Consider the following 15,892-nt stretch of genomic DNA (forward strand, 5'->3'; position numbering starts at 1 on the left):
AACCTCCCCCTGTTGACTTGGGTCCCCTGGCACGGTATGTGAAGCCAACAGTTTTGAACCTGGGTTTTAAGATGGACAGTGATTTTAAATTAGATCATCAAATAGGCGCGGTGGTAAAGTCCAGCTTCTTTCATTTAAGGAAGCTGGCAAAGGTGAAGCCCATTCTCGAGCGGCAGCATTTTGAAACAGTAATCCATGCCTTTATTACATCTAGGCTGGATTACTGTAACGCACTCTATTTTGGAGTTACTCGATCTTCCCTGGCTCGTCTCCAGTTGGTTCAGAATGCTGCTGCTCGCCTCTTAACTGGAACTCGAAAGAGGGAGCACATAACACCAATTCTGGCCTCCCTCCACTGGCTCCCGGTGTACTTTCGAGTTCATTTTAAGACTCTTTTATTTGTTTTTAAATCTTTAAATGGCCTCGCCCCGCCTTACCTCTCTGAGCTGCTCCACCCATACGCTCCTGCCCGGTGCCTCAGGTCAGCTGATCAGCTGCTCCTGGAGTTACCGAGGTCTAAGCGGAAGCTCAGAGGGGATAGAGCCTTCTCTGTTGCTGCTCCGGCGTTATGGAACACTCTGCCGTTGCACGTCAGACAGGCCCCCTCACTGTCCATCTTCAAAACCAATCTTAAAACCCATTTCTATTCCTTGGCTTTTGACCCTGCATGAGACTTTGGTCCTGTTTTAGTGTTTTTAATGTTTTTTTTATTGTTTTTACTCTCTCTTTTAATGTTTTTATTGTCGTGTAATAATGTTTTGTCCATGATTAGTCATGTACAGCACTTTGTTGCAAGAGTGGTTGTTTTTAAAGTGCTCTATAAATAAAGTTATTATTATTATTATTATTATTACTTCTTATTCTTAAACTGTGGCCCCTGGTTCTGTTTCCTGCCTCTAGCGTGTCCAAGCCCTTAACAATCTTATATGCTTGAACCCAGGCGTCTGGCGCTGTGAGGCAGCAACTCTACCGCTGCGCCACCGTTCCGCACTACGGTGGATGTGAGGAGCTACAGTTGAACGTTAACCCGTTATTGTTTCTCTGTATCGATAGTTGAACCGCAGTGACAGCGACAGCTCCACGTTAGCCAGAAGATCGCCGTTCGTGCGTAACGCCAAGGAGCGGCGAAGTTTGAGAGTTAAGAGGGTAAGTCTGGTCAACGCCCTGTGAACAGTTACCGGGAGCAAAGTGTTGATAACCTTCTTTGGGGCCAGTGTATTAGTGAGTGTTTTATTGGCAGGTATCAAACGGAAACAGAACAGTGAAATTCTTGCTTGCAGCAGCAAGGCAGCAACATAGTATTCTGCAAACACCATCATAAACAACAAACGTTCAGTATATATAAAAACATAGTCATAGAGTGATACAGTGTGGAAACAGGCCCTTCGGCCCATCTTGCCCACACCAGCCAACATGTCCAATCTACAATAGTCCCACCTGCCTGCGTTTGGTCCAAGGTACACAAAAATGCTGGAGAAACTCAGCGGGTGCAGCAGCATCTATGGAGCGAAGAAAATAGGCAACGTTTCAGGCCAAAACCCTTCTTCAGACTACCGTCTTTTGTCTACCTTCGATTTTCCAGCATCTGCAGTTCCTTCTTAAACACGAATGCGTTTGATCCATATCCCTCTAAATATATCTTATCCGTCTGTACCTGACTAAATGTCTCGACAAACGATTTGATAGCCCCTGCCTCAACTGCCTCCTCTGGCAGCTCGTTCCATACACGCACCACACTTTGTGTAGAAAATAGACAATAGATGCAGGAGTAGGCCATTCGGCCCTTCGAGCCAGGACTGACATTCAATGTGATCATGGCTGATCATCCCCAATCAGTACCCCATTCCTGCCTTCACCCCATATCCCCTGACTCCGCAATCTTTAAGAGCCCTATCTAGCTCTCTCTTTAAAGTATCCAGAGAACCGGCCTCCACCGCCCTCTGAGGCAGAGAACTCTCTGTGTGAAAAAGAGATAAACTCTCTGTGTAAATAAATTACCCCTCAGGTTCCTATTAAATCTTTCCACCCTCTCCTCGACCTCAGAATAAAAGGACATACTTTTAGAATGGTGATGAGGAGGAATTTCTTTAGCCAGAGTGTGGTAAATCTGTGGAGGCCAAGTCTTTGTATTTTTTTAAAGCACAGATAGATAGATCGTTGATTAGAAGGTAGACAAAAATTCTGGAGAAACTCAGCGGGTGCAGCAGCATCTATGGAGCGAAGGAGATAGGCAACGTTTCGGGCCGAAACCCTTCTTCAGACTGATAGGGGGTGGGGGGAGGCTGGAGGAGAAAGGAGAAAGGAGGAGGAGGAGCCCGAGGGCTGAGGTGGGAAAGGGAGGAGACAGCAAGGGTTAACAGAATTGTGAGAAATCAATGTTCATGCCACCAGGATGCAGACTCCCCAAGCGGAATATGAGGTGCTGTTCCTCCAATTTCCGATGTTGCTCACTCTGGCCGTGGAGGAGGCCCAGGACAGAGAGGTCGGATACGGAATGGGAGGGGGAGTTGAAGTGCTGAGCCACCGGGAGAGTCAGGTTGGTTAGTGCGGACCGAGCTGAGGTGTTCGGCGAAACGATCGCCCAACCTCCGCTTGGTCTCACCGATATAGATCAGCTGACATGTAGAGCAACGGATGCAATAGATGAGGTTGGAGGAGGTGCAGGTGAACCTCTGTCGCACCTGGAACGACTGCTTGGGTTAGTACGGGTGTCGGGGGTTATGGGGAGAAGGCAGGAGAATGGGTTTAGGAGGGAGAGATAGATCAGCCATGATTAAATGGTGGAGCAGACCTGATGGGCTGAATGGCCTAATTCTACTCCTATCACATGATATTATGATGTTTCATAAACATTGCAATAGTACTTGCTTAAACATTGTGATAGTTCCTGCATAAATGTTACATTGAAACATAGAAAATATTGCAGGAGTAAGCCATTCGGCCCTTCGAGCCAGCACCGCCATTCAATATGATCATGGCTGATCATCCACAATCAGTACCCCATTCTTGTGTTTTTCCCATATCCCTTGATTCCCTTAAATCTAACTCTCTTGAAAACATCCAGTGAATTGGCCCCCACTGCCTTCTGTGGCAGAGAATTCCACAGGTTCACAACCTTCTGGGTGAAAAGGTTTTTCCTCATCTCAGTCCTAAATGGCCGACCCCTTATTCTTAAAATATTGTGATAGTACCTGCTGAAACGTTGCGATAGTTCCTGTTTAATCGTTTTGATAGTATTTTGTATAATGTTTTATTATTATTCATGTTTAGTGTTTTCTGAGTCACTCGTATCTGTCACTGTATGTTATCTTGTTACTTGTGGGCGGAGCACCAAGGCAAGTTCCTTGTATGTGAATACTTGGCTAATAAACTTGCTTACTTACTCATTTATAGTACCTGCTAAGGTGGAAAGGGATGGGGAAAGGGGGGAGACTCTCATCTGAGATGCATTGCTATAAGCAATGCATCTAGTGGCAGATTATTGTATCGTTCAAGGAATCTTTCCTCAAGCCACTATGATTGAAGATAGGGGTAAGGAGATAATTTTGATATGCATTCATGAGCTCTCCACGAGACATTCAAAGCCGTCCAAAGTTAAATCTTCAAAACACAGTCTCTTAATTAATAGTTCAAGAAGGAACTGCAGATGCTGGAGAATCGAAGGTAGACAATCAATATTTATTACATGTCATTTGAACCTCATTGAGGCTCAAACGAAACTCCGTTTCCACATCCATACAAGCAAAGACAATTTCCGACAGACATAAACATAATTCAATTTACAAAAACATCCATCACAGTGAACCCACTGTGATGGAAGGCAAAGTCTTTTCTTTCCCCTGTTCTCATTTCTCCCCCGATGTCGAAGCCCCAGGCGGGCGATGATAAGTCCCACGGCCATTTTTAGGCCGCGCGGGGCGATGTACGGCCCCGTTCCCGGTCTAAATGTCACGAAGTTGGAGCCCCCGGCGGGCGCTGAAATGTCCCACGGCCATGAACCCGCGCCGGGCGATGTACGGCCCCGCTCCGGGTCGTTCCAACCCCGCGACACGGGCTAGAGAAGTCGCGTTGCGGGAGCTCCGGAAAGCGGTCTCTCCCCCCGGACCCGCGAGCTCCCGATGTCCCAGTCCACCGGACCTGCGGCTGCAGCTGGAGCCTCCGAGCTCCAGAGTCACCACCGCTCCCCACGCTGGAGGCCGCTCCCCGGTGCTAGGCCCCAACGACAACGGATACCCGACAGTAAAAAGGCCGGGTCTCCCGTACAGGGAAGGGATTTTTACAAAGTTTCCCCCCCCCCCGCCCCCCACATATACACAGTCAAAAACACTATTACAAAATACATTTAACTACATTTGACTAGATTTAAAAAAAAAAGACAGACAGGTTGTAGGGGCCGCTGCAACAGTGAGTCGCGCCACCACCTGATACAAGAAGGGTTTCTGCCCGAAACGTTGCCTATTTCCTTCGCTCCATAGATCTTTCTCCAGCACTTTTGTCTACCTTCGATTTTCCAGCATCTGCGGTTCCTTCTTAAACAAATAACAAAATTTAAAGGTGACTGGGTATAGTTATAACGTACTGAGTTGAGCTAAATGGCTACTACCTTGCTTGACGCTACTCTGCTGTTGTGCCACAGACTCTGTGCCAGCCCCTGGTGAGAAGGATGGCTGAGCCTCCGGTTCACACATCCCTGGACTTGGAGCTGGATCTCCAAGCCTCACTGACGCGACAGTGCCGGCTCAACGATGAACTCCGGCGGCTCAGGGAGCTGAAGACCCGGTTGGAGGAGGTGAAAGCGAAGGGGGAGACCCGGCTCCCCGCCTGGGCGGTGGAGGACGGAAGGTTCCAGAAGCTGCTGAAACAAGCAGAAAAACAGGTATGCATTTAGTTTTGGTTCTTAGTTTTCAGAGATTCTGCCCTTCGGCCCACCGAGTCCGCGCCGACCAGCGATCCCGCCCACTCACACTATCTTACACACACACTAGGGACAATTTGTAATTATACCAAGATAGTTAACCTACAAACATGTACGTCTGTGGAGTGTGGGAGGAAACCGGAGATCTCCTTTATAAAGATGGCCTTTATAACAAGAGGAATCGAATATAGGAGCAAAGGGGTCCTTCTGCAGTTGTGCAGAGTCCTAGTGAGACCACACCTGGAGTATTGTGTGCAGTTTTGGTCCCTTAATTTGAGGAAGGACATTCTTGCTATTGAGGGAGTGCAGCGTAGGTTTACAAGGTTAATTCCCAGGATGGCGGGACTGTCATATGCTGAGAGAATGAAGCAGCTGGGCTTGTACACTCTGGAGTTTAGAAGGATGAGAGGGTATCTCATTGAAACATATAAGAGGGTTTGGACACGCTAGAGGCAGGAAACATGTTCCCGATGTTTGGGGAGTCCAGAACCAGGGGCCACAGTTTAAGAATAAGGAGTAAGCCATTTCGAACGGAGACAATGAAACACTTTTTTTCTCACGGAGAGTGGTGAGTCTGTGGAATTCTCTGCCTCAGAGGGCGGTGGAGGCAGGTTCTTTGGATGCTTTCAAGAGAGAGCTAGATAGGGCTCTTAAAAATAGCGGTCAGGGAGAAGGCAGGAACGGGGTACTGATTGGGGATGATCAGCCATGATCACATTGAATGGCGGTGCTGGCTCGAAGGGCCGAATGGCCTACTCCTGCACCTATTGTCTATTGTCTATCTCGGAGAAAACCCACGCAGGTCACGGGCAGAACGTACAAACTCTGTACAGACAAGCATCCGTGGTCGGGAACGAACCCGGCTCTCTGGTGCTGCAAGCATTGCAAGGCAGCAACTCTACCGCTGCGCCACCGTGCTGCACACGTAGCCCGCCTTAGAATGGAGAAACAAGGAACTGTGGACACTGGTATACACAAAAGGACACTAGCATAGAAGCTAGATCACTGATGAAGGGTCTTGACCCCGAAATGGCACATATTAGGCAGGGACTAGCACAACGTTTAAGAAACATTTAGACAAGTACATGGATAGGACAGGTTGAGAGGGATATGGGCCAAATGCAGGCAGGTGGGACTAGTGTAGATGGGGCATGTTGGTTGTGTGGGAAAGTTGGGCTGAAGGGCCTGTTTCCACACTGTCTGACTATGACTTTATTCCTTTTCTCTAGAGATGCTGCCTGACCCGCTAAGTTACTCCAGCATTTTGTGTCAATCTTCGGTGTAAACCATCATCTGCAGTTCCTTCCTACACATATAACAGAACAGCTCAGGAAAAAGGCCCTTCAGCCCACAATGTTTGTGCTGATTATAATGCACAAGCCAAACGGATCTCATCTTAGGGCGGCATGGTGGCGCAGTGGTAGAGCTGCTACTTACAGCGACCAGGGTTCCATCCTGACTTCGGGTGCTGTCTATATGGAGTTTGCATGCTCTCCCTGTGACCATGTGGGTTTTTTCCGGGTGCTCCGGTTTCCTCCCACACTCCATAGACGTACAAATTTGTCAGTCAATTGGCTTTGGTAACAATCTGTAAATTGTCCCTAGTGTGTGGGATAGTGCTAGTGTACAGGGTGATCGCTGGTCGGTGCGGACTGGATGGGTGAAGAGCCGCTTTACGTGCTGTATCTCCTAAAGTTATCGTCTGTACATGATCCATATCGCCCCATTCCCTGCACTTTCATATTCCTATCTAAAAGTCTCTTGAGCTAACATGGACTCAATGGGCTGAACTGGCCTTCTTCTGTGGTAGTAGGAGACTTGGACTATGAGCCAAGTAAAATGGCACTACAGGTTCCTAAAGACGAATGTTAAATATGTATGTGTACATGGAACAATACCAACATCAAGTGCCCTAAGATCAGTATTGCAACTTATCCTTTGTAGACAATAGACAATAGGTGCAGGAGGAGGCCATTCGGCACTTCGGGCCAGCACCGCCATCCAATGTGATCATGGCTGATCATCCACAATCAGTACCCTGTTCCTGCCTTCTCCCCATAACCCTTGACTCTGCTATCTTTAAGAGCTCTATCTAACTCTCTCTTGAATGCATCCAGAGAATTGGCCTCCACCACCCTCTGAGGCAGAGAATTCCACAGATTCACAACTCCCTTCAGCCCAACTTTCTCACCGGCCAACATAGATACATAGAAAATAGGTGCAGGAGTAGGCCATTCGGCCCTTCGAGCCTGCACTGCCATTCAATATGATCATGGCTGATCATCCAACTCAGTATCCCGTACCTGCCTTCTCTCCATACCCCCTGATCCCTTTAGCCACAAGGGCCACATCTAACTCCCTCTTAAATATAACATGTCCCAGTTAGACACAAAAAGCTGGAGTAACTCAGCGGGACAGGCAGCATCTCTGGAGATGCTCTCTGAAGCTGTCCGAGCTACACTAGTCCCACCTACCTGCGTTTGGCCAATATCCATCCAAACCTGTCCTATCCATGGACCTGTCTAAACGTGACACTAGGTACAATTTACAATTATACCAAGTCAATTAACCTACAAACCTGTACGTGGAGGAGGAAACCGGAGCACCTGGAGAAAACCCACGCAGGTCACGGGGAGAACGTACAAACTCCGTACAGACAGCATCCGTAGTCAGGATTGAACCCAGGTCTCCAGTATTGTAAGGCAGCAAGTCTACCGCTGTGTCACCAGGCCGACTGAATTAGGAATCTGAACCGTCCTCTCACCGTAGAACCATAGAGTCAGGGACTTATACAGCATGGAAACAGGCCCTTCGGCCCAACCTGCTCACACTGACCAGCATGTCCCATCTCGACTAGTCCCACCTGCCTGTGTTTGGCCCATATCCCTCGAAACCCGTCCTTCCGTGAGCTAAGATACTTCCCGATTCACCTCTATCCCATTTCAGACATTGGACTCTGGAACTCTTTATTTAAACATTGTGGTGGTGCCTGCCTCTAATACCTCCTCTTGCAATTTGATCCATGCACCCACCACCTTTTGTGTAAAAATAGTTGCCCTTCAGATTCCTATTAAATACTCCGACTCTCACCAGCTAGAGAGTGGTCTTGACCTTCCATCGACCTCATTGGAGACCTTTGAACTACCTTTAAGGGCCTGTCCCACTTCCACAACTTTTTTGGAGACCTACGGCACCCGTCTTAGGTCATTACAGGTCGCGGTGGCACAGTGAGAAATGTTGATTCTGCCGTGTGGGGATGTACATGTTAAATCCTATTGTGTTCCTTTTATTCGTATGGCTGTATGGTAACTCAAATTTCACTGTATCAAATCTCATTGGACACGCTAGAGGCAGGAAACATGTTCCCGATGTTGGGGAAGACCAGAACCAGGGGCCGCAGTTTAAGAATAAGGAGTAAGCCATTTAGAACGGAGACAAGAAAACACTTTTTCTCACAAAGAGTGGTGAGTCTGTGGAATTCTCTGCCTCAGAGGGCGGTGAAGGCTGGTTCTCTGGATGCTTTCAAGAGAGAGCTAGATAGGGCTCTTAAAAATAGCGGAGTCAGGGGATATGGGGAGAAGGCAGGAACGGGGTACTGATTGGGGATGATCAGCCATGATCACATTGAATGGTGGTGCTGGCTCGAAGGGCCGAATGGCCTACTCCTGCACCTATTGTCTATTGTCTGTTGTCTATTGTACCAATTGGAGCACGCAACAATAAATGTAACTTGAACTTAAATTTGTGACTGACTTGGCAAATGAAATTCCTCATATGTTGCAAAACATACTTGGCTTATAAAGTATTATTGTGATTGTGTGATCTTACTGGCTTTATCTTGCACTAATCTTGCAATAAACATTATTCAGGTTATTCCCTTAATCCGCTATCTGCACACTTTGTAAGACTCGACTGTAATCATGTATTGTCTTTCCACTGGCTGGTTAGCACGCAACATAAGCTTTTCAATGTACCTCGGTACACGCGACAATAAACTAAACTGAACTGAGCATTGAATGTGATTTCCTCAGGCCGGCCAGAGCAAAGAGGACCAGAGGAAAGAGTGGAGGACTGAGAAGATGATGAGGCAAGCATCGAAGGAGGTGTGCAGACTCCGTGAACAGAGTCACAAGGAGCTGCAACAAGTCCACACGTTCAGGTGCCACTCCACTTTGTCTTTAATCTAAACTTGGATGGAGTGGATGTGGAGAGGATGTTTCCACTAGTGGGAGAGTCTAGGACCAGAGATCAAAGCCTCAGAATTAAAGGGCGTTCCTTTAGGAGGAAGATGAGGAGGTATTTCTTTACTCAGAGGGTGGTGAATCTGTGGAATTCTTTGCCACAGACAGCTGTGGAGGCCAAGTCAATGGATTATTTTTACGGCAGAGAGAGGGAGGTAGATTCTTGATTAGTACGGGGGTTATGGGGAGAAGGCAGGAGAATGGGATTGAGAGGGAGTGATACGGCGGTCATGGTGGTGCAGTGGTAGAGTTGCTGTCTTAGAGCGAATGCAGTGCTGGAGACCCAGGTTCGATCCCCGACTACAGGTGCTGTCTGTACGGAGTTTGCACGTTCTCCCCGTGACCTGCGTGGGTTTTCTTCGGGATTTTCGGTTTCCTCGCACACTCCAAAGACGTGCAGGTTTGTAGGTTAATCAGCTTGGTATAAGTGTAAAATTGTCCCTTGTGGGCGTGGGATAGTGTTAGTATGTGGGGATCGCTGGTTGGCACGGACCCGCTGGGCCGAAGGGCCTGTTTCCACGCTGTATCTCTAAACTAAACTAAAGATAGATCAGCCATGATTGAATGGCGGGATAGACTTGATGGGCCGAATGTCCTAATTCTGCTCCTAGAAATTATGGACTTATGAACAAATTAAACAATTGTCTCACTTGTTAATTGCAGGGAGAAGATGGCGTTCTTCACGAGAGCAAAGATCAGCGTTCCCTCACTACCTGCTGATGATGTCTGATATTGTTCAGATTACCAAGTGTTTTTCAACATTTTAGCGGATTTTGATAGCTGGTTAAAAGTCTTTCCCACCCATTCTAATATTAGAGATGTAAAACATTTGTAAATTAATTGCAATTGAATACCTATGTAAGTAAAAAGAGAAGGGTTTTTTTTTTGTCTAAAAAAAAAACAAGGTACAGGTCCACCACCAATATTCTGGTCAAAGATACTTGAGGAGCTCCTCTAGTATCTTTGATTCTGGCTATTGGTGTTCCGGCATCTCCTTTAATCTGGACAAAATTACGAGAGAGCGCTTGAAATCCCCCCCCCCCCCCTTCCCCTCGCCTGGAAGTCTCCCTGAAAATGTGTCGCCTAGGCCGGGTAAAGCGGCCGATCTCGACCTCATCGGGATTTCCGCTGCCGATCAGCGGGTGGAATCTGCCCCCTGCGGCCGAGGCCGACTTTGCGGTGCCGGTATATCTGCCCCCCGGCGGCCTTGGACTCCTCTCGGAGGCCGTGACCTCTGTTGGTCCGGCAACACGAATCATCCAGAAAGGCTCTGGAACCCAGGGTGTCGGAAAATCACAGGTGGACCTGTCACATAATTCTGAAGCGTTCGTGCTAATTTTGTACAGTTTGTGTGTGATTTTTGGAGTGCTTCTGTTTTGTAAAGAAAGGAATGAGAATGGAGACAGTTTGGGGAAAAAAATGTATTCTGTTGAACAGCACTACATTTTAGAAGAGAAATTCCCCCCCACCTCTGCTTAGTTGCCCTTCCTTCACCTCTCCCATTCAACAGAAGATATTTGATGTTTGACTTTGTCGTGTTTGTGTAAAATTAGACTGTGATCGTGAGCCACCAGGTCAAGTGGCAACTCTGGGGATCATGGATCGCTGACGTCTCAGATCAGGAGATGAACGGTACCAACCAGAAATATCACCAATCCATGTTCTCCAGAGATGCTGTCTGACCCGTTGAGATACTCCAGCACTTTGTGTCTTTCCTTGTTAAAGCAGCATCGGCAGCTCCTTGTTTCTACACTGTTATTGTGAGCTGTGAGGCGTGGGTTATTTTTGTACAAGGGAGGTGAGGCTGTTCGAGTCACATACATAGCGTGGAAACAGGCCCTTCGGCCCAACTTGGCCATACTGACCAACATGAGCCATCTACACTGGTCCCATCTGCCTGCGTTTGGCCCATATCCCTCTAAACCTTTCTGATCCACATCTCTGTCTAAATGTTTCTTATAGACAATAGACAATAGGTGTAGGGGTAGGCCATTCGTCCCTTCGAGCCAGCACCGCCATTTAATGTGATCATGGCTGATCATCCCCAATCAGTACCCCGTTCCTGCTTTCTCCCCATATTCTTAAACATTGTCATAGTCCCTACCTCAACTACCTCCTCCGGCAGCTCGTTCCATACACCCACCACCCTCTGTGAAGAAAAGTTACCCCTCAGGTTCCTATTAAATCTTTCCACCCCCCCCTAAAGCGATGTATTTTGGTCCTCGATTCCCCTACTCTGGGCAAGAGACTCTGTGCATCTACCCAATCTATTCCTCTCATGATTTTATATACCTTTATAAGCTCCCCCCCCTTCGTACCTCTTCATATCTCTAGTTTCCCTCTCTGATGAACGGGCCTCGAACCAAATCACTTATTCCATTTCCCCAGAGATGCTACCTGTCCCGCTGAGTTACTCCAGCATATTGTGTTTAAGAAGGAACTGCAGATGCTGGAAAATCGAAGGTAGATAAAAATGCTGGAAAAGCTCAGCGGGTGAGGCAGCATCTATGGAGCGAAGGAAATAGGCAACGTTTCGGGTTGAGACCCTTCTTCAGTCTGATTGATGCTGCCTCATCCGCTGAGTTTCTCCAGCATTTTTGTCGACCAGCATTTTGTGTCTATCTTTGGTGTAAACCAGCATCTGCAGTTCCTTCCTACAACTATTAAATTGTCATATGTACCGTCAATGGAATAATTGGATTCTAACTTGCTGTGGCTTAATAGGGTAAACACAGTACTCATAGATAACATATAATAAAAATCAGCCCCTGTAATAACCATATAACAATAACCATATAACAATTACAGCACGGAAACAGGCCATCTCGACCCTTCTAGTCCGTGCCGAACACATAATCTCCCCTAGTCCCATATACCTGCGCTCAGACCATAACCCTCCATTCCTTTCCCATCCATATAACTATCCAATTTATTTTTAAATGATAAAAACGAACCTGCCTCCACCACCTTCACTGAATAGTACCAAAAGGCACAACTTATCTGTTCACCAAAGACTGGCCATTGTTCATAGTTGAGGTTAGTGTTGTGTAGTGTTCAATAGCCTGATAGTTGTAGGGAAGAAGCTGTTCCTGAACCTGATCAATAGACAATAGGTGCAGGAGTAGGCCATTCGGCCCTTCGAGCCAGCACCGCCATTCAATGTGATCATGGCTGATCATCCCCAATCAGTACCCCGTTCCTGCCTTCTCCCCATATCCCCTGACTCCGCTATTTTTAAGAGCCCTATCTAGCTCTCTCTTGAAAGCATCCAGAGAAACGGCCTCCACCGCCCTCTGAGGCAGAGAATTCCACAGACTCACAACTCTCTCTGTGAAAAAGAGACAGTTAGAGTTTTCAGGCTCCTGTACCTTCTTCCCGATGGTAGCAGTGAGATAAGAGCGTGGCCAGGGTGGTCTTCTCTTCTTGCGTACGGCGTGCACAACCTAAAGTTGGAGGACAACTTGTTCTCTGTGACCTTATTTGATTGTGCACGCCAGGTTGATTGCATTCGTTGAAACAGGGGGCAACACGTGAAGGTTGCAATCTCCCACTTCTAAGGCTGCGACTCCAGTGGATCCCTTCGATGGTGAGGAGGTCAGTACCTTTGCTCTCTTCCACGCAGAGCAGCAATCACTGTTTTCTCTGGCTGTTGTCAGGCTGCGGCTGTAGATGGCGCCATAGTTGGTTTCTTCAGTTTGCTTGCCCATTAGCGGCAAACTGGTTGCCAAGGGAAACCATTGCTATTTAACTCTCCTTTCTCTGCACTGCACGCAGATGGAGATAAAACAGCTGCTGGTGATAGACCGGGCAGTGTTCATCACTCTCTGTAATCTCCATAAAACTTAGGAGCAGAATTAGACCATTCAGCCCATCAACTCCCCCATTCAATCATGGCTGATCAATCTTTCCCTCTCAACCCCATTCTCCTGCCTTCTCCCCATAACCCATGACACCCGTACTAATCAAGCATCTAGTTATCTCTGCCTTAAAAATATCCACTGACTTGGCCTCCACAGCCTTCTGTGGCAATGAATTCCCTCTGGCTAAAGAGATTCCTCCTCATCTCCTTTCAAAAGGTATGCCCGTTTAATCTGAGGCTGTGCCCTCTGGTCCTAGACTCTGCCACTAGTGGAAACATCCTCTCCACATCCACTCTATCCAGGCCTTTCACTATTCTGTATGTTTCAATGATGGGTCCCCTCATCCTTCTAAACTCCAGCAAGTGCCAGGCCCAGTGCCGACAAATGCTCATCATATGGTAACCCCATCAACTCCATTCTCTTGCCTTCTCCCCATATCCTTTGACACCCTTACTAACCAAGAAAACTGAAGGATCTCAACCCAAAATGTCACCCATTCCTTCTATTCAGAGATGCTGTCTGTCCCACTGAGTTACTCCAGCTTTTTTTGTCTATCTTCAGGAAGAACCTATCAATCTCTGCTTTAAAAATACCCAATGACTTGGCCTCCACAGATGTCTGTGACAATAAATTGGTGGGAGAGTCCAGGACCAGACGCTACAGCCTCAGAATAGAAGGACGTACCTTTAGAAAGGAGATGAGGAGGAATTTCTTTAGTCAGAGGGCTGTGAATCTGTGGAATTCATTGCCACAGAAGGCTGTGGAGGCCAAGTCAATTAATATTTTTAAGGTGGAGATTGACAGATTCTTGATTGGAATGGTTGTCAGGGGTTATGGGGAGAAGGAAGGAGAATGGGGTTGAGAGGGTAAGATAGATCAGCCATGTTTGAATGGCGGAGTAGACTTGATGGGCTGAATGGCCTAATTACTGCTCCTATCACTTATGAACATGAATTCCTTTTGCTCTTGGGCATCTGAGATCCCAAAACAGGACTGTTTGTGTTCCTCATATTCTGTGGTCCACTTAGCCTGTTTTTTTGTGAAGATCATTAAACTTTACCTTAGGCCATGCCTCCTTATGTTGTCATGGTGTGATCTCCGTCTCTCATGTTGGCACGGCTTTAGTACTAAGGTCATTTGTACTGTCCACACTCTTCATTTGTATTTGGCTGAACCATCAACATGGTCAACTTTAAGCTGGGAATTCTGTGACTATTTTACGTGGATCTAAATGAAGTATATTGTTTCAGCGTGTCTATGTCTTGTGTGTGTGTGTGTGTGTGTGTGTGTGTGTGTGTGTGTGTGTGTTTGTGTGTGCGCGTGTGTGTATGTAAATATAAAAAATATATATTTACAATGATATTCTTAGAATTTCACCTTTGAAGTATCCTGTTTATTTATTACAAACTTATTTATATTTTGTTCTGTATAGTTCAGTTCTGGACATTTTAGGATTTGTTTTAATCTATACTGCAGTTGGCACAATCAGACAGAGAATTATTTTCATGAGAGCAGCTGAATATAATCACAGAATACTGAATGAAAAATAATTAATTGAGCCAAAAATGCAAGGAATTTCATCTCATTTTCCACTGCGAGTCATAGTCAGAGTCGTACAGCGTGGAAACAGGCCCTTCGGCCCATTTTCCCATGCCGACCAACATACCTCATCTGCACTAGTCCCACCTGCCTGCGTTTGACCCATATCCGTCTAATCCTTATAAGACAGGATCATAAGACATAGGAGCAGAATTAGGCTGTTCAGCCCATCGTCTATTCCACCATTCAATCACGGTTGATCTAACTTTTCCTCTCAACCCCGTTCTCCTGCATTCTTCACATAACCTTGACGCCATTCCTAATCAAGAACTTAGTCATCTCCGTTTTTTTAATTCCCAATGATGGCCTCCAATGCCATCTGTGGCAATGAGCTCCACAGGTTCACCACCCTCTGACTAAAGAAATTCCTCCTCCTCTCCATTCTAAAGGTACGCCCTTTTATTCCGAGGCTGTGCCCGCTGGTCCTAGACTCTCCCACCAGTGGACACATCCTCTCCACATCCACTCTATCCGGGCCTTTCACTCTTTGGTAAGTTCCAATGAGATTCACCACATTATATCCATGTTAGTTTGTACCCTACTTATTATGTGTGGACCGAGTGGAATAACTGCAAATAAATAAAGATTCATACAAAGACTGAAAATCTTTTAAGACATTCCTCTCTCGACTCTCTATCTCTTTATACATTGTGGGACTTAATGCTTGATCCTCGAACCATTAACAGTGAAGAAAAGCAGGATTTTCTATTCTTGATTTATGAGCTAGATTAGTTTTATTCTATAAAGTAAGATTGTTATGAATTTTAAGAAGAAAATGAATCATATTAAATTTGTCTATGACATTTATATTTTTTTGTTAAGACACAATTTTATAAAAAATCTTTTTTTTAATATATGTAGAGGTGCTGATAATTTATTTATTTCCATTTGCTCACTAACATAACATAAAATATTAAATCATTATACAAATGATAGTGATTCTAATGCTGTGATTTTTATTTGTACAAAAATGAAGATATAAACTTTCAAGGCTATTTTATCTTTCATATTGAATGGCATTTAAATGAGTGTACAAATGTGACAATACAGAAATGTGAGCTTAATGTAACATTGTAGTCTTACCGAAAATTGTGTTTGAACGTCCTTGGCTTTATAGTTCGAACTTTCTAGAAGCAGAATTAGGCCATTCGGCCCATCGTCTACTCTGCCATTCAATCATGGCTGATCTATCTCTCCCTCTCAACCCCATTACCCTGTCATCTCCCCATAACCCCTGACACCTTTACTAATCAAGGATCTTGAAGGGCAGCACAGTG

General features: G+C 46.2%; 1 protein-coding gene across 1 annotated transcript; it reads left to right on the plus strand.

Moving 5' to 3' along the window:
- Positions 1 to 1,053: 1,053 nt before the first annotated feature.
- Positions 1,054 to 10,092, plus strand: LOC116970240 (protein WWC2-like; the record flags this gene model as incomplete). The annotated part of the gene is made up of 4 exons (XM_033016923.1): positions 1,054 to 1,146; positions 4,637 to 4,876; positions 8,947 to 9,074; positions 9,820 to 10,092. Coding segments are annotated over 4 exons (528 nt in total), but the record flags the coding sequence as incomplete, so codon positions are not given.
- Positions 10,093 to 15,892: the final 5,800 nt, after the last annotated feature.

Source organism: Amblyraja radiata, unplaced genomic scaffold (genome assembly GCF_010909765.2).
Source record: "Amblyraja radiata isolate CabotCenter1 unplaced genomic scaffold, sAmbRad1.1.pri scaffold_671_ctg1, whole genome shotgun sequence".
Classification (NCBI taxonomy): Eukaryota; Metazoa; Chordata; class Chondrichthyes; order Rajiformes; family Rajidae; genus Amblyraja; species Amblyraja radiata.